The sequence below is a fragment of the Myotis davidii genome, unplaced genomic scaffold, assembly GCF_000327345.1.
Source record: "Myotis davidii unplaced genomic scaffold, ASM32734v1 scaffold215, whole genome shotgun sequence".
Lineage (NCBI taxonomy): Eukaryota > Metazoa > Chordata > Mammalia > Chiroptera > Vespertilionidae > Myotis > Myotis davidii.
Genome location: NW_006286975.1, coordinates 119,454 through 139,088, shown reverse-complemented (window position 1 = coordinate 139,088; position 19,635 = coordinate 119,454). Strand labels below are relative to the sequence as shown.

The 19,635-nt window shown below is 40.0% G+C and overlaps 1 protein-coding gene across 1 annotated transcript in view; it reads right to left on the bottom strand.

Moving 5' to 3' along the window:
* Positions 1–19,635, bottom strand: part of ATG4A (autophagy related 4A, cysteine peptidase) — a 33,327-nt gene that overhangs the window by 10,448 nt on the left and 3,244 nt on the right. Inside the window, 5 exon segments of the mRNA XM_006758819.2 lie at positions 9,045–9,117; positions 9,291–9,392; positions 12,588–12,686; positions 14,937–15,008; positions 17,648–17,758. Coding sequence (XP_006758882.1) covers positions 9,045–9,117; positions 9,291–9,392; positions 12,588–12,686; positions 14,937–15,008; positions 17,648–17,758 — 457 coding nt within the window.

The following is a 19,635-nucleotide window of genomic DNA, read 5'->3' as shown; positions in this document are numbered from 1 at the left end:
ACAATCCATGGCCAGTATTCCTGAAGTCACTGAACACTGAGCCTCAGAGAGGTTGGGGTTCAGGTTAGCTCTAGCTCCTTCAAGTGAGCACTGGAACATTCCATGTTTAGGGACCCTGAGTATGCCACAAAGTCACAGTTTCTGAACCTTGAAAAGGAGGCTCTACTTTACAAAATGGAAAAGTCTACCTCACAAGATGATGTTACTCTTGGGTGAAAGAGAAGAGTTACCAATGCATCTGCTCCCAATAAGTTTTATATATATATATATTCTTTGGGAGGATAGATAATACAGAGAATACAACCCAGGAAAATCCAGAGAGACAGAGAGAAAGAGAGACAGAGAGAGAAACAGGTTGCTCATATCCATCCCCATGTGCCGTGAGAATGCTGTTTAAGAACATTTGTGCTGCAAATGGCTTTGGCTTTGGGTGCTTAGCTGAGGAAAGAGAACATGTTGAGTTGCATGACCCAAGAGATTAGGAAGAAAACCCCTTTGAGAGCATATCTGAAGTCTGAGCAAAGTACCATGATTATTTCTCCTTCATCTTCTCTTCCTGCCAGTTTGAAAGAAAACAAGTTTAACCTGGCTACTCAGATTCCTGGGTAAAGTCCAGTCTCACTCGACAAAAGAAAAAACATTCTCTCCCAAACCATGGTAGCTATCAGAAAGAGGTTAATTACTATTATACTTTTATTTTACTAGTTCTAACATATTATCTTTCTCAAAAGTAATAATGAGGAAAATAGAAAATGGTGGCCGAATAGGCAGCAGTGTTGTCCACCTCCTCCTTGCAGTGGTTCTCAATCTTCCTAATGTTGCGACCCTTTAATACAGTTCCTCATGTTGTGGTGACCCCTAACCATGAAATTATTTTTGTTGCTACTTCATAACTGTAATTTTGCTACTGTTATGAATCGTAATGTAAATATCTGATATGCAGGATGTATTTTCATTGTTCGCGACCCACAGGTTGAGAACCGCTGTAGGGCCAGGCTGGAAAAGGAACTAAATCAGAGAACATCCACCCTGAATTAACAAATTAGACACCGCTGAGGAGACAATTTTCAATAAGGAAGGACAGAGATGCCTAGAGAATGCCACCTGCCAGCCATAATCTGTGTGGAACCACCACTGTGCCCTGACAGTGAGTGGTGCAGTACCTACTAGCAGGCTGCCAGAGGTCCACAGGGAGAGCGCACTGCCAGAATAAGCTCATGCACCAGGCTTCCTCACTAGCCTGCAGGGTCCCAGCATCCTAAGATCCAGCTCCAAGACTTCACAGTAAGTGCAAGCCAGGGGGATCCCTGTGCCCCACCCGTGCCCCGGACACCAAATCCATGCTGTTAGCCTGACCCAGAGGTACCCAGCACCTGCTCAACCTCAAGCCCAAGGACCTGCTGCTGGTGCAACTCAGACCAACCCAGAGCATGCCCCACGCCAGACCACAGGAGAGTGGGGACTGTGTAACCCAGAGCAACCTGTGTGACCAAGAGCAACCACTGCTGGCATTATCCCAGCCCCCTGGACAGCCCTGATGAGGTGACCCAGAGCAATGCATGCCTGCTTCACCTCAGCTTAGGAGGGGTGACCCACAGCAACACAGTTCATGCCTCACTTAGGTCCACAGGGGAGCTCTGGTTGTGGGACCCAGAGCAACCCACACCCACTTTCTCCCAGCCCCTGGGACAGTCCTGTAGGGGATACCTGGAGAAACCTAGCATACACCTCACTCCAGACTACAGAACAGCACTGCCAGGGTGACCCAGAGCAAGCTGGTGTGCCCAGCCAGGTGCCAGAGGACCATGCTGCAAGAGCGCTGCCAGAGGGACCTACGGTGCCACCCTGCCATGAGTTTCAGGGCCGCACAGTGAATTGCATGTCAGGGGGCTCTGGGTCCTCACTGGGAATCACACACCAGAGAAAATGTGCACATGTTCCCACCATCCCAAGCATCTGAAGCAGACAACTGAGGTCCAGATCTGAGGGAGAAGGGGATACAACTCAGAGCCTACACAATAAAGGTATGAGACTCAAGCCAGACCCAGCCTCTGAGCTAATGATTTCAGGACCATTGCCCTGATAGGGTCTTCAACCTCTCAAACTCCAAGCAGGGTACTCAGGGCCATAAAGAGACAGCAAAAATGGGGAGACAAAGAAACAACCCCCCAAGTAAAGAAAAGGCTGAATCACAAGAAAAGGAACTAAATGAAATAGAGACATGCAGTATTTCAGAAAAAGAATTTAGAGTAAAGGTTATACAGTTCATAAACTGGAACAGATGAGAAAATCAACAGCTTATGTAAGAATCAAGAGGAAATAAAAATGCTATAGCTAAAACAAAAAACACAATGTAAGGTTTCAACAGTAGACTAGAAGTGGAGGACTGAATTAGTGAGTTAGAAGGCAGGGCAGAAAAAAAAACACACAATCTGAACAGCAATTGGAGAAAAATATTACAAAGCCTAGAATGAGAGCCTAAGGGAGCTTTGAGAAACATGTAAAGAAGTAACATCCATATAATAGGGGTGTCAGAAGTACAAGAAGAGGAGCAAGGCTTACAAAACCTATTTGAAGAAATGACAGAAATCTTCCCTGATTTGAGAAAGAAAAGTCACAGAGAGTCCAAAACAAGATGAACCCAAAAAGACCCACACTGAGAAATGTCGTAATTACAATGGCAAATGTTAATGACAAAGAGAGAATCTTAAAAGCTGCAAGATAGAGACAGAGAGTTACCTACAAGGTATCTCTCACTATATTATCAAATGATTTCTCAACAGAAACACATCAGGCCAAAGAGAATGCAATGAAGTATACAAAGTAATGCAAAGCCAGGGACTTAATCTAAGAATACTCTATGCAGCAAGGCTATCATTCAAAATTGAAGGGGAAATAAGGAGCTTCACAAACAAACAAAAAAGGATAATGGGGTTTATGACTACTAAGTCAGAAATGCAAGAAATGCTAAAGGGACTGTTGTAAAAACAAGAAATAGAAAGGGAAGAAGAAACACAGGCATAAAGAATAAAAATGGCTACAAACAAGTACCTATCAATAATAACCTTAAACATAAATAGAATAAATGCTCCAATCAAAAGACATTGAGTGGCTGAATGGATAAGAAAACATGACCCATATATATGCTGTCTACAAGAGACCCACCTCAGAACAAGGGACTCACATAGACTGAAAGTGAAGACATGGAAAAATATTATTCACGCAAATGGAAATGAAAAAAAAAGCTGGGGTAGCAATACTTATATCTGACAAAATAGACCTCTAAGTTAACAAGAGATAAGGAAGGCCAAATCATAACACTAAAGGGGTTGACTACAACAAGAGGATATAACTCTGGTAAACACATATGCACCCAATGCAGGACCACCCAAATACAAAAATAAAATAAAATAAAATTTCTGAAAGATATCAAGGGAGAGATCAGCAGCAATACAATCATAGTAGGGGATTTTAATACCCCATTGACATCACTGGATAAATCATCTAGGCAAAAAATCAGCATAGAAACAGCAATTGTAAATGACTCACTAGATCAGGACTTAATTGACACCTTCAGAATATTTCACCTCAAAGGTACAGAATATACATTCTTCACAAATGCACATGAGACATTTTCAAAGATAGACCACATACTGGGACACAGGCAAACTCTCTTCAAATTCAAAAAGATTGAAATCATGTCAAGCATCTTCTCAGATCACAATGCATATTAAAAGTCAACTACAATAAAAACAAAAAAATTTTCTCAGCCCAGCCTGCGCCCTCTCACAATCTAGGAGATGTCAGTCGGACATCCTTAGTGCTACTGCTGAAGTGGGAGAGGCACCCGCCACTGCCACTGTGCTCACCACCTGTGAGCCCGGCTTCTGGCTGAGCAGCGCTCCACCTATAGGAGCATACTGACCACTGGGGGACAGCTCTTGCGTTGAGTGTCTGCCCCCTGGTGGTCAGTGCACATCACAGCAACCGGTCATTCTGCCATTCAGTTGATTTGCATATTAGCCTTTCATTATATAGGATGATTGAGTTACCAACGTAACAAGAAAAGGCCAGAGTGAGCAGAAGGAAGGACACAATAAAAATCAGAGTGGAAATAAATGACATAGAGACAAAAAAAAAATACAAACGATGAATGAAACCAGGAGCTGGCTCTTTGAAAAGATAAACAAGATTGATGAACCTCTAGCAAGGTTCCTCATGAAGGAAAGAGAAAGGAACAAAATAAACAAAATCAGAAATGAAAGAGATGAAATAACAACAGACCCCACAGAAATACAAAGGATTGTAAAAAATAATATGAACTCTATTCCTGTCAGCCTAGAATAAATGGACATATTTCTACAAAAATACGACCTTTAAAAAATCAGGAAGAATAAAATAATCTGAATACACTGATAACTATGGAGGAAATTGAAGCAGTAATCAAACAACTTCCAGCAAACAAAAGCCCTGGGCAAGAAGGCTTCACAGGGGAGTTCTACCAAACATTCAAAGAAGAACTAAAACCTATTCCAAAAAATTCAAGAGGAAGGTACACTTCCAAGCTCTTTCTATGAAGCCAGCATTACCCTAATCCCAAAACCAGATGAAGACACCACGAAAAAAGAGAATTGCAGGCCAATATCCCTGATGAACATAGATGCTAAAATCCTCAACAAAATCCTAGCAAATCAGAGCCAGCATTACATTAGAAACATCATACACCATGACCAGGTGGGATTTATTCTGAGGATGCAAGGATGGTACAATATCCCCAAATCAATAAATGTAATACATCACATAAACAAATTGAGAGACAAAAATCACATAATCATACCAACTGATGCAGAAAAAGCATTTGACAAAATCCAACACCCTTTCTTAATAAAAACTCTCAGCAAAGTGGGAATAGAGGGATCATACCTCAACATAATAAAAGCCTTATGTGACAAACCTACAGTCAATGTCATACCCAGTGGGCAAAATCTAAAACCATTTCTGCTAAGAACAGGAACAAGATAAGGATGCCCACTTTCACCACTTCTGTTCAACACAGTACTGAAAGTGCTAGCCATAGCCATCAGACAAGAAGAAAAATATAAAAGGTATCCAAATGGGAACAGAAGAAGTAAAACTGTCATTATACACAGATGACATGATATTGTACATAGAAAACCCTAGCCGAAACCGGTTTGGCTCAGTGGATAGAGCGTCGGCCTGCGGACTGAAAGGTCCCAGATTCAATTCCGGTCAAGGGCATGTACCTGGGTTGTGCGCACTTCCCCAGTGGGGGATGAGCAGGAGGCAGGTGATCGATGTTTCTCTCTCATCAATGTTTCTAACTCTCTATCTCTATCTCTCTCCTTTCCTCTCTGTAAAAAATCAATAAAATATATATATAAAAAAAAATAAAAAAAAGAAAACCCTAAAGACTCCATCAAAAAACAAGTATATTTAATAAATAAATTCAGCAACATAGCAGGATACAAAATTAATACCCAGAAATTTATGGCTTTTCTATACACCAATAATGAACTCACAGAAAGAGAAACAAACAAACAAAAAATCCCACTTACCATTGCACCAAAAAAAAATTAAGATACCTAGAAATAAACTTAACTAAAGAGGTAAAATCCCTGCAATCAGAAAACAATAGGACATTGAAAAAAAGAGATAGATGAAGACATAAACAAATGGAAGAATATACCATGTTCATGGATTGGTAGAATCAATGTCATTAAAATGTCCATACTACTCAAAGCAATCTATAGATTTAATGCAATCCCCATTAAAATATCAACAGCATATTTAACAGACCTAGAACAAACACTCTAAAAATTCATCTGGAATAAAAAATTACCCCAAATAGCCCCAGCAATCTTGAGAAAGAAGAACAAAGTTGGAGGGATCCCAATACCAGATATCAAGCTATATTACAAAGCCACTGTTCTTAAAACTACCTGGTACTGGCACAAGAACAGGCATACAGACCATTGGAACAGAACAGAGAACCCAGAAATTGACCCAAGCCATTATGCTCAATTAATATTTGACAAAGAGGCAAGAGCATACAATAGAGTCAACATAGTCTCTTCAATAAATGGTGTTGGGAAAATTGGGCAGATACATGAAAAAAATGAAACTAGACCACCAACTTACACCATACACAAAAATAAACTCAAAATGTATAAAGGACTTAAATGTAAGACGGGAAACCATAAAAATTTTAGAAGAATCCAAGGCAGCAAAATAACAGACATATGTCGTAGCAATATCTTTATCGATATATTAGTAGCTCCTAGGGCAATGGAAATTAAGGAGAAAATAAACAAATGGGACTACATCAAAATAAAAAGCTTCTGCACAGCAGAAGAAATGATCAACAAAACAACAAGAAAGCCCACTGCATGGGAGAACATATTTGCCAATGTTATATCCGATAACGGTCTAATATCCAAAATTTATAGGAAACTCATATATCCTACCAAAAAGAAGATAAAAAATCCAATCAAAAAATGGGCAAAGGACTTAAATAGACACTTTTTGAAAGTGGACATATATAAGGCCAAGAGACAGATGACAACATGCTCAATGTCACTAAGCATTTGAGAGATGCAAACCAAAACAACAATGAGATACTATCTCACACCTGTCAGAATGGCTATCATCAACAAATCAATGAACAACAAGTGCTGGCATGGATGTGGAGAAAAAAAGAATCCTTTTGCACTGCTGGCTGGAATGCAGAATGGTGCAGCCACTGTGGAAAACAGTATGGAGTTTCCTCAAAAAATTATAAATGGAGCTCCCATTTGACCCAGTAATCCTACTTCTAGGAATACATCACAAGAAACCAGAAACACCGATCAGAAAAGACAAATGCACCCCTATGTTCATAGCAGCACAATTTACAATAGATAAGATTTGGAAACAGCCTAAGTGCCCATCAGCAGATGAGTGGATTAAAAAACGGGAGTACATCTACACAATGGAATACTACACTGCTATAAAAAAGAAAGAACTCTTACCATTTGTGGAATATAATGAAAAACATAAACTGACAAATAAAAACAGATCCATGGACAGAGAAGCATCAAACAGACCGTCAAACTTCAGAGGGAAGGCAGGGGAGGGGGGTAAGAGATCAACCAAAAAACTGGAATGCATGCATACAAGCATAACCAATAGACACAGACACTAGGAGGAGGTGAGGGCATGTGCTGGGCGATGGGGATGGCCTGGGAGTGGTCAATGGAGGAAAAAGAAAACATGTAATACTCTATTGGTATGTAATATTTTAAACAATAAAAAATTTTCTAAAAATAATAATAATGATACTATACACTGCTGTTAATGATAACAGTCATGTATCTGAACCTAGTTAAATATTTCTAAAAATTTATGTTTCCATTTGTTGTTGGGAACTTCAAAATCTATATATATATATATATAAAAGCCTAAGCAACCAGTCGACTGAACAACTGGTCGCTATGATGCACACTGACCACCAGGAGGCAGACACTCAACACAGGAGCTGCTCCTTGGTGGTCAGTGAGCTCCCAAAGTCAACCTCCCATGGTCCTCCCCCCTAGCCGGCCAACCTCCCGCAGTCCCTCCCCCAGACTGCACGAGATGGCCCTAATCAGCCCTGACCTCTGGCCAGGCGAGGGACCCCACCCATGCATGAATTTGTGCACCGTGCCTGTACTTGAGAATAAAGAAGCAAATTCTGAGGGATATCACTTAAAAACCAACCATTTTAAGCTGGGTTTTGGACTCAGCATAGCCATTCTAATCTTCTACACTTTCTACTCTGGGTTTCTACGGTGGCTCCCGAAATACTGCCAAAACCTCACTCTGCAGAGTCAATGATGCTCCAAAAGGCACTACAGACTAAGGTAAGAAAGTAGTCTCAGACATACTACACTGTTAGTGAAAAGTAAAACCAAGATATAGGTTTCACTTGGGTCCCCAGGAAATCCAGACTACTCCCATCACAAGCACATTTACAATGTGTTCTAGTTCATTGAAGACTGACTAATAATTGGATCAGTACCCCATCTGTACTTTGCATGGATCAGGTACCTCCATCATGCTCCAGAGAGCCCAGAATTGAAACAGGCTACATCAAAGAAGGCCCAATGATTTCAGTCTTCTGATGCTAAATCCAAACCCAGATTCTGGCTACCATTTTCATTCATTCATCAAAAAATGTATGGAGCACTTAAGTGTGCCAAGCAGTTTTATGTGCTAGTGGTCCAGCAGTGAGCAAAAACAAATACAAGCTTTGCCCTCATAGAGTTTTCATTTGGTGATATGTTGTCAGGAAGGAGAGTGATAACAGGCAAGGTGACCTGCAGGTGTAGGTCCTGATGCCACTCACTTCATCCACTTCCTAAACATTGGTCCAGGCTTCTCCACCTTGCCTCTTACTATGGGAGGTGAATTTTGGAATTTAACAGAACAAGTGCAAAATTACTAAGCTGGGGCATGTGAAGTCTGCTAAGAGATCACAGATTCCAACACTCCCCTGGGTTTGCCTCCTCCAATAAGTCATGAGTTCCTTGAGGCAAGGAGTGTGTCTAGTTCATTTCTGTATACCATGCACTTAGCACAGTAAAGACACCCAGTAAATTTTGAATGAATAGATAAATGAATAAGTGGGTTTTTATAATACTATACAAGGTGGGAGTCCATGTCTTGCCTAGGCTGGCTTAGTCTCCCCCACTTAGTATGAATACTTTGGCTTCAAAGTGACCCTCATGCTGATGGCACATGAGCACCAATCTGTGGGGATACCAAATGAGTCCTGAGGTACCTCTACATATACTGGTACCAATGACTATATCTCTGATATACCAAGACAGCTATGCCCAGTTACACATTTCAAAAAACTGAGAAAAATGGTACAGATGTTTGCTGGTTTAGTGGGATGGCTTACTTAGTGGAATGGTAAGAATAGTTAGGTTGATGGCACATTGAGTTGGCGGAGGAGGAAGGCATAAGAGACAGTATAATAAAGTGAATGCCAGACTCTTACTTACTTTAACACCTGTGCAACTGTATTTGGTCCAAACCATTCACCAATTGACTTTCCTTCTCCTACACCCATTTGCGCTGTTTGTATGTGGAAAAAAATAAACATGTTAGCAAAAGGTCTTCCAGCATGCCACAAAATCCCAACTTTCTGCATAAATAAACAGGTGGACAACTTAGTGAAGTCACATACAAGGTAGAGGACAAGAAGAGCAGGTACAGGCATTGTTTTTAAACTACTGATGTGACCTTACCCATTTGATGGATAGAGTAGCAACAGTCTTTTCTATCTAAGAAGCACTGTAGGATCCGCTGATATTCTTTGGGTTGTTCTTTTTGTTTCTCCCAGTTCCAGTCTTTTAGGGAAAAAAAAAAGGAGTTAAGTTATTTTTATAATTTCTTATTACTTCTCTGAACTTTTATTATAACCATGAGGTTAGAAGGACTACAAAGAAGTTATATCTTAATGGCAGGAATGACCAACTTAGAACATTCCTAAATATCTTTAATTTTGATGACAAAGGCATCTGGAAGCTGATTACTTTCAAAGACTTGATAGGTGTAAAGTAAAAGCATAACAAGAAGTTGACCAAGGAATTGACTTAGCCCCAGGGCTGGAAGTGGGTAAATATTATATGAAAACAGTCTCATAAAGGCCTTTCTGGTCAGCTACTCAATGACCAAGGGGGTCACACAAAACCCAGCAACATATCCGTATATCGCCCAGATGCCAGTGTCTCATCACCACACAGACAGCAACGGCTTTGTCCTTATATTTTGGCAGCATTACCAAAAGAGTCTCATGGGGGTAGTACTATTCTGACACACAACATTTCACAGGGGAATACATACAATTCAGAGCTAAGGAAGCCTTAAAAAATTGCATGCTGCCAATTTTACACATTTAAAAAGTCCACACTGAGCTTTTCAAAAACAAATGCCTTTTCTATCAGTATTCAAAGTTTCCTTATGACCAAAACCAAAATAATCACATCTGTAGGGATCCCATCCATGACTTAGGCACAACCCTCCAATGCTACTGACAACAACTGCAAAAACTTGCCATAATCACTGCTGTGGACAGGATGCACTGCTCCCACCCCTCCACTCCAGGAACTCTGTCTAATGGGACAGAATTCTGAGGCTTGCTTTGCTTCCAAGACATAAATGTATCTCCTGAGGTTTTAGAAAGGGTTTGAATTCACAACTTAATTTTACTTGAAGCCAATGGCCATTATCTCCAGAGTCTTCCATTCTCTTTGCTTTGAGTATTTCTGAAACCAAAGTTTTAAACTTCATATTCAGCACAGACTTCAGAGGGTTATCTGTATCCAGCTGTTTTTCATCGGCTAACAAATTGTCCAAGTCTGAGGAAATCATGATTAGCTGGCTGCTACTAGTAAGTACCACTAAATAGTTTCTGATGACGGTGATACATGAATCCACCTCAATAACTAAATAGGAAACACAACAGAACACTTCTTCAGAAAATTACATATTCTAATTCATCTTTGCTATAAGATCTATTCCCAAATCCTTCCTGCTATTTGCTTTTACATTAAAATAATTGAGACTGCTTACTGGAATTTTTTTCCCCAGTTTGCTTTTCACAAAATTCACTTGCAGAAGAAACATCTTTTTAAAAATTCCTTATTGTTGAAAGTATTACATATGTCCCCTGTTCCCCCCATTGTCCTTTCTCAGCCCACACCTGCCCCTCAGTCCAACCTTCACCCCCCATATTGTCTATGTCCATTGGTTATGCTTATATGCATACATGCTCTTTGGTTGATCTCTTATTCCCCACCCCCCAGAAGAAACATATTCTCATTTATAAATGAAAAAAAGTCATCCATCCAGTAAGCTCAGTGGTTGAGCATCAACCTATGAACCAGGAAGTCACAGTTCAATTCCTGGTCAGGGCATATGCCTAGGTTGTGGGCTCAATCCCTAGAGTGGGGCGTGCAGGAGGCAGCTGATCCATGATTCTCTCTTATCATTGATGTTTCTATCTCTCTCTCCCTCTCCCTTCCTCTCTCTGAAATCAATAAAAACATATTATAAATGAGAAAAAGTTAAATAATAAGAATGAATCTTCTCCAAGAAGTGTACCATAGAGACATCTCTGAACAAGGAGTCAGAAGTCCTACATTATATTCCCAAATCTATGTTTTCTAGCTGTTTGACCCTTGGAAAGTCACCTTACTTCCTGAACCTCAGTTTCTTCATCTGATAAACAGAAAGCAGGCACAAGATATCATAAACCCCAAAAAAGAAGGAATCAGGTCCTCAAATCTCCCCAGATCCTTCCACAGTCATTTGTGATAATGGCAGCAGGGTGTGTGAGGTTGCACAATGGAGAAAAGGAATAATGTTTCCATTCTCTGAATCTCAATGATTTCAGCAGAAAATCTCAGTTAAGGTGTCCTTTCACTCCTTCATCCTCAAGTTGAACTGGACTTTCACTCAATTGCCAAAAGTGGCATCCAGTCAGGGTCACCCTACAGATGCTCACAGGGAAGCACACATCTTAAGAAAGCAAGAATTGCCCAGCCAGCGTGGCTCAGTGGTTGAGCATTGGCCTATCAACCAGGAGGTCATGGTTTGATTCCTGGTCAGGGCATTTGCCTGGGTTGCGGGCTCGATCCCCAGTGTGGGGGCGTAAAGGAGGTAGCCGATCAATGATTCTCTCTCATCATTGATATTTCTATCTCCCTCTCCCTCTCCCTTCCTCTCTGAAATCAATAAAGAGAGATTTTTTTAAAAAGAAAGGAAGACTCAAGAGTTCCAACAATGCCAAAACCGGTTTGGCTCAGTGGATAGAGCGTCAGCCTGTGGACTGAAAGGTCCCAGGTTCGATTCCGGTCAAGGGCATGTACCTGGGTTGCAGGCACATCCCCAGTAGGAGATGTGCAGGAGGCAGCTGATCGATGTTTCTCTCTCATTGATGTTTCTAACCTCTATCTCTCTCCCTTCCTCTCTGTAAAAAAATCAATAAAATATATTTTTTAAAAAAAGAGTTCCAACAATGATTACTGAAATGATTTTAATAAAGTAGTTTTTTAAGGAAGGTAATTAAAGGATTCCTTAATCATCAAATAGACATCTTCAGTGAACCAAAACCAAAACAGCACCAGCTCCCTCATTAGGCATTTCCTTTATGTCATTTACATCCTTTGCCAGGCAGATATTTTAAATGAGGTCAAGAAACAGACCTACCACCACACCCTTCCTCCTGCTCCCTTTGTTATGTGACCTGTTTAAGGACTCAGTCACACAATGACGAAGATGGAAACTAAATGGCACACCTGCCTCAAGGTTCAATTCTGTCCCTCTGGCTTGGTGATTCACAAGGAAATGTCACCTCTTTCCTTCTCATGGGAGACTTTGTCAACTTGTCAACCACACCACTTGAGCTTACATGGAGCACTTTTAGGACCTGCAGCTCGGTTAGTGAGTACTCCTCAATTTCACCACAAATATGAAACCACCAGCAGTAAGCCCTACTGAAGGTGGTCTCTAAGGCAGTTTAGAGAACAAATTGAACTCACCTCTTCCCAAGTGTCTGCAGATAAGGGCTTGAGCCAGCATCATCTGTCCACAGCGTAGCATACATCCCCAGCCAGCATCTGATGAAGGGCCCGTTCCTCCTGTTGGCAAAATGGATGGCAATAAATATGAGTTCCTGAAATTGCCCTTTCCCCAAACAATCAGCATGTCTGGGAATCATACAAGATACACACATACACACACACACACACACACACACACACTGAAAAGAGGTAAGAGATATAGCCAGATGTCAAACAGGGTTTGTTACAGGGTGGAACTTGCAAAGTTAATGCTGAGTTAACCAAAATGGGTTCTATGGCCAAAAACAAAAAAAACACACAAATGAACAGAACCTGTCCCTTATATTTTCTGCTTGGAGACTTCTAGGTATGCATGCAATTTTGGTAGACGAGTGCAATGTATGACTACCAACACTTAGTCTATGCCATATAATTATCTGTTTGACCAAACCTGGCTTTGCACAGCTCACCTTTCAGGGAAGCCCATCTTACCTTACTTAAGAAATAAATGCTACGAAAGGCAATCACCAAAATGGTCAAAGATATCTGGAAGACTTTTGACTGTTCTAAATGTACATTATAAAGATCTGAACAGCAAGAAGAGCAATGTAAAATAGAGGAAAGAATCTTAAATTGGGCATCAGAAGACCAGTCTCTAAATACCTAAATCTAAATCTCATCTATAGACTGGGGATAATAGCATATACCCTGGCTACTATCAGTGGAGATTATAAGAATCAAGTGAGAGAGTATCTGGGAAAGTGTTCTACAACCCACTCAGGATAATGAAAATATTTGGTGCTATGAGTAAGGTCACAATTAAGAATACTATTAATAGCCCAGCCAGTGTTGTTCAGTGGTTGAACATCTACCTATGACCAGGAGGTCATGGTTCAATTCCTGATCAGGGCACATGCCTAGGTTGCAGTATACTATTAATAAATTAGAAATGTACTATATCTTTAAAAGGCACAAAACCAGCTAATAAATGAAATAAGACAAAGAGTTCCATTTTAAGAACACTTGATGTAACAAAAATCCCACAAATGTGGTCAGGATGAGCTCACTATCCTTTTTCATGGTACCAATGAAATCAGATAACTTGGATGGCAGAGGAGACATTCTGCTTTTATTGCTTCCATATCCCAATATGGAAGTGAACAAATATACTATGAGCATGATCTCACAAAAGTAACGTTAAAGGGGGCCATCAACCTTATAAGACAAGTGAGCCAAGGTGGCTGCCCCTTTCCTTTTGTTGTGGGGATTGAAGGAGAGTTGCTACAGTAAAAAGAAAAGGGTTGAGCCAACTTGAGAGCTGGAAGAGGAGCCCTTGGCTCTTGCTCATATTGGGATTACCGGCCAGATTAGTATGGAAAAGATTCAGTGAAGCTCACATAAAGAAGAGATCATTGAATGCCAAAACATTGTCAGAGTTGAATTGCAAATGTCTTCAAGCTTTGCAAAGACCTCTTCACTGGAGACAGTTAACAGTTTAGAATCATTGGGTACTGAAAATAGCTATTTTGTTTGTTTTACTGCTCAGGTACTTCCTGCAGAGGGGAAAAAAAATGTCTGTGTGGACTTCATTTTTGGCACTTTATCAGAAAACTTGATCTGAAGCCAATTAATAGGTCCAATCCTGTATCAAAATTGGTCAGATAGGTTTCCTGTTAGGAGAATAGCTTCCACCATTTGGGTTTGGTAATCTTTTCCCACAAGGCCATGATACCAGAAATAGGTCACCCTACTTGCAAACATTTTAGAAATTTTCTCTAGAGGGAGCCTGTTCACTTAGCTTATTGAATTGTCCTTTTTTTTTTTTTTCTTTCTAAACAGCAGCTGGTACTCTAAACCTAGACTCTAAACCTAGAATTAGGTCCAAGGAAATCTATCTTCATTCATCTCCCAGTGGCAAGGTGTTCTCATTTCATAGGGGAAAACAATCAATTTATAATTGATTTTAACAATCAAATTAATTTGAACAATCAAATTATAATCAGATTATAATTTAATAAATATTGCCCAAATGAAAAGTCTGACTTTTTCCTTACTCTCAGAAGTAAAATAAATAATACAATCCAGAGCCTGAACACTTGGAAGTGGGCTCAAAAGTATCTTGGTATTACACATTAACAGTATGGAGCCATACATGATGAGGTTCCTTGGCAATGAAACCTATGCATGAAGTGTAAGACTTAAATACTCCCCTAAATCAAATTCTTAATCATAGTGAGCTTCTAATTTGGAGATTTCTGTGAAATCGCTGAAAACTTCAGGCAAGCTATGTAAAGGAAGAAAGCACAGTATAACAAATCATATACCTACCAATTGGTGAAAATTTCCTTCTGTATGTAAACCATAGACGAGCACTTATATCAGACAACAGCTTAGATTTTTCTGTAATTAAATGTGAAATTCAAATTAAATCACCATATCCCATCTAAAGATATCTGCTTTTGATTTCCAATCCAGCGGCAAACTAATTTTCAAATAACCACGTAATTTCATTATTATGGGGCTGGGGAAATTCATAAGAAACCCAATCTCATTTTAACCAAATAATTTCAACATTTCCCCCTACCTATGTTTTGACAAGAGCCACTGGCTAGTACAATGCTGCTGGGTGGCTCCTGTCTCTTTTCCACTGAGCTCCATGGTCTTGGCAGGTACTAATGCTGGGGTCATGGCCATAAGACAAAGAATAGGAAAAGCAAGGATCCTAGGTAACCAACTAACAAGGCAATCAGCCCTGCCTAATTGGTGACATTTGACTGAATCTGTCATCAGTACTCACTTTCTGTTATCTAAAACTGGGTATGGGTGTGTGTGTGTGGTGGGGTGTACATATGTGGACATGCTTAACTAAAATGAAAGTGCCCTGTTAAGCAAATTAATTATGTAAGCAATGTATTAATACCACCTAGTGCAACTGGTATTTGTAATCTAAATGGATGTATAACATCATAAATGTTTTTGTGTCTATTTTGAAAGTATGCTTTTTTGTATATTATGACAAATTTATTTCGATGGCCACAAATATGGCTTCCATGTTCCCATCAATATTTAGATATGGTTCTATTTTTCTTAGTCTTCTCGCTCCCCTTTTTCAACAACATATCCTCATGTTTGTATTCTGTATAGTATAGTACTTATATCCATTGCATTTTAAAAGAAAAAAAAAAAGGAAATTCAGTATCAGTCTATAGTTTCTATTTTCTCCCTTGCCTTTCCTTTTAACTAATCAGAAAATTACTTTCTGGATTTTCCTTCCCCTGCATGTCCACAGTGTCTGGCACATTTTGGGAAGCAGATGTATAATGGTTAAGAGTAAGATTCCTTGAGTCAAACTCTCCCTGGGTTTGAACCCTGACTATTCTACTTACCAACTGTGTAGCCCTGTCACTGAGATTCATTCTCATCATCCATAAATGGGGAGAGCACCTACTTCAGAGAGTTGTGAGCATTCCACAAGATAATACATGAAAGTGCTTAGATGCTAAAGTATGTAGTAAGCCTGCATAAATGTTAGCTGCTATTATATATGCCTCCTCTCAAAATGTAAACACCAGTCACTCCTTCCTTCCTCTGATATTTTCTATACCTCTCACCTTCCCTATATGCTAGGAAGTCTGGGGAAGTTGTATGGACATTTTAACAATTTCACTTTGAAAGTCATTTTGCAATTTAACATTTGAATATGGGTATGTTTGACAACCTAGTGATTTCTGTTGTCAAGGAATGCAGAACTAGAAGCGATGAACTCCAGTTCCCTCATTTTATGTGCTAGTGAAGGGAGTTAAGCCCCAAAAGAGAAAATGACTTATCTAAGGTAGTAGAAGAGTCTGAATAGAAAAATTCTCCTAATGGCTAGCCCTGGCTGTTTTCCACTGTTCAGTCTTGTCCTATCAAAATTATGAAGCCAGACTCAGGAGGAGCTACAAAATGCCTAACTTCCTTTCCTGCTTTTTGATGAGCTTCTTCCTGTTACTCCCTCCATGCTGGGGCCTCTCCTCAGACAGATACAAAATCAGAGCTGCCTCTCTCCAAGCTCGGGAATTTTCTGTGTACAGGGCCATTAGCAGTTTTAGGTTTAAAGATCTTTCCCAATCTATGAGAATGTAAGAGTAAGAAAGCAAATTCGGCCCTAGCCAGTGTATCTCAGTGGTTAGAGGATTGGCCTGTGCACTGGAGGGTTTTGGGTGTGATTCCAAGTCAAGGGCACATACCTGGGTTATAGGTTCAATCCCTGGCCACAGTGGGTTCCTGTGTAGGAGGCAACCAATCAAAGTGTCCAATCAATATGTCTCCCTTATATCAATGTCTCTCTCTCTCTCTCTCTCTCTCTCTCTCTCTCTCTCTCTCTTTCTCTCCTCTCTCTCTCTCTCTCCCTTCCTCCCTCCCTCAAAAGCAATAGAAAAAATATCCTCGGCTGAGGGTTAACAACAACAACAAAAAGACAAATTCAAGCTTCCTTTCCATCTATCTAGCTGTATGTTCTATACACAATCAGAATAAAGTAAAACAGAGCTATAATCAGCAAAATATCTCAAACTACAAGACTTCTCAGTGTCTGATATTATTTCTGACAGCCATGGGCTGTTTAGAAGTCCCCAGTGCTTTAACCTAGACAGAAAAGTACATGTGAGGAATGAAAAGTATGTAGCCCAGTCATCAAAGACTAGATACTGGTTACTGATACCAGCAGTGGGTCCATGCTTTTTGAAACCTGAGTCTTATAGAATTCAGGGATTCTCCTTTAGGGAAAAGAATACGAATATATGACCTTTTCAAATTGTACAAACACTTACGACCATATAAACATGCTGCAAGGGCCTCTTAAGGTCTTGGAAGGGGCCTCTGCAAGGGAAGGGCCTGAGGCTTAAACTTCTTTAGCTGCCAGGTAAATCAGCTAGAGAGTAGGATTAACAGTTATCAAAGTCATGTTCTACCAACCCAAGGAGGAAAACTATATAGGACCTTGACCTCAAGCACCCACTTTATTTGGGTTCTCACAGACAAATGCTACCAAATCTTACCTGTTTTAAGGAGATGCTGTTTCCCCAAGATCCATACCAGGTCATCTGTATCTGGAAATTCTTCTAGGTAGTCAGCAAAAATAGTAATTTGGTTTTCATACTTGGATAAAACTGAAATTAAAGGGAAGAAACTCAGGCAAAATTTAACAAAGGGGGCTTGCTTCTGTGGTCTACTGATTATTACCTTTATCCTAAAGGTAAAAGGTCATGAGTTGGGCCCCAAAGTAATAGAAGCAAATCCTTTTCTTTGAGGAAAAGAGACACTCACAGGCCACAAAATCTTTTGGTTAAGGGATTTCCTCTTGACCACCTTTTTTGACCTTCCCTTTTAAGGCTCTATTTGGCACCCCATCTTAATAATTATTTGGCTACAGTTAACTCAAAACCTTTTCTTTCATGGGGTCTTCTTAGTAAACAGTCACTTATCTAGCTTCTCCTGAAATTAGTTTATCAGGATAATACAATAATATCTTAATACCTAACTCCTACCCACATCACAGGGAATATTGTACGGTTTCTAGTGGCCAATGACTTGGAAGGGGCTATGACAAGTCTGAAAGTTTATACAACTGTGAAAATGTAATATTTTAGCTGGAAGACTGAATGTTTTAATGGTACTTTGATTTGTTATTTTATTCACATATGACTTCTGAAAAGTAGGATCTCGCAGCTGATGATAAATACAGGGTGAGGCAAAAATAAGTTTACAGTTGTGAGTATGCAAAACATAGAATTTATTCTTGCATTATTTATTAATTTTTGTATTATTTTACAAAATAATATGAACAACTGCAAACCTACTTTTGCCCTACTCTGTATAACTTGTTCTTGGGATTCACAAATGACTATGGTTATCTCTCAAAATAAAGTAACAGAATAAAATATAATTAAACCTTGTAAGATCATAGGCCAGAATCTCAGAATTTATGACCATGTAATGTAGGAGGGGTTAAAATTCACTTTTGTACCATTGGTATCTGCCAAAAGAGTCAAGACTGAACTATAAAGGGGTTTTATCTCAAAAGTTCTCTTTAAAAAACTCTCAGCAAAGTGGGAAGAGAGGGATAATACCTCAACATAATAAAAGCCTTATATGACAAACCTACAGCCAGCATCATACTCAATGGGCAAAAACTAAAACCATTTCCCCTAGGAACAGAAACAAGACAGGGATGCCCACTCTCACCACTCCTGTTCGACATAGTACTGGAAGTGCTAGCCATAGCAATCAGACAAGAAGAAGAAATAAAAGGCATACAAATTGGAAAAGAAGAAGTAAAACTGACATTATTCGCAGATGACATGATATTGGACACAGAAAACCCTAAAGACTCCATCAAAAAACTACTAGATTTAATAAATGAATTCAACAATGTAGTAGGATACAAAATTAGCACTCAGAAATCTATGGCCTTTTTATACACCAACTACAGGCCTGGTGCACAAATTCATGCATGGGTTTGGTCTGGCTGGCCCGCCCTGATGGGGGTCCATCAGGCTGAGCTGGCAGGGGAGAGGGGCCACCAGCAGTTGGCCAGCTGGCCCTGCCTCCGATTGGGATGTTGGGGGCTGATCAGGGGCCAGGCCAGCTGGGAGGGTGGCCAATCGGGGCCCAGATCAGGCTGGTTGGCTGCCACAGTATATGTCACAGCCAATGGTCGTTCTGGTCATTCCAGTCATTCCGCCATTCAGGTCGCTGGGCTTTTATATATAGATAATGAGCTCACAGAAAGAGAAACAAAACGGATAAAGGACTTAAACATAAGATGGGAAACCATAAAAATCTTAGAAGAAGCCATAGGAACCAAAATAGCAGACACATGTCGTAGCAATATCTTTACCAATACAGCTCCTTCAGCAATGGAAACTAAGGAGAAAATAAACAAATGGGACTTTATCAAAATAAAAAGCTCTGCACAGTAAAAGAAACTATCATCAACATGAAAAGGGAACCCACTGTATGGGAGAACAGATTTGTCAATGATTCA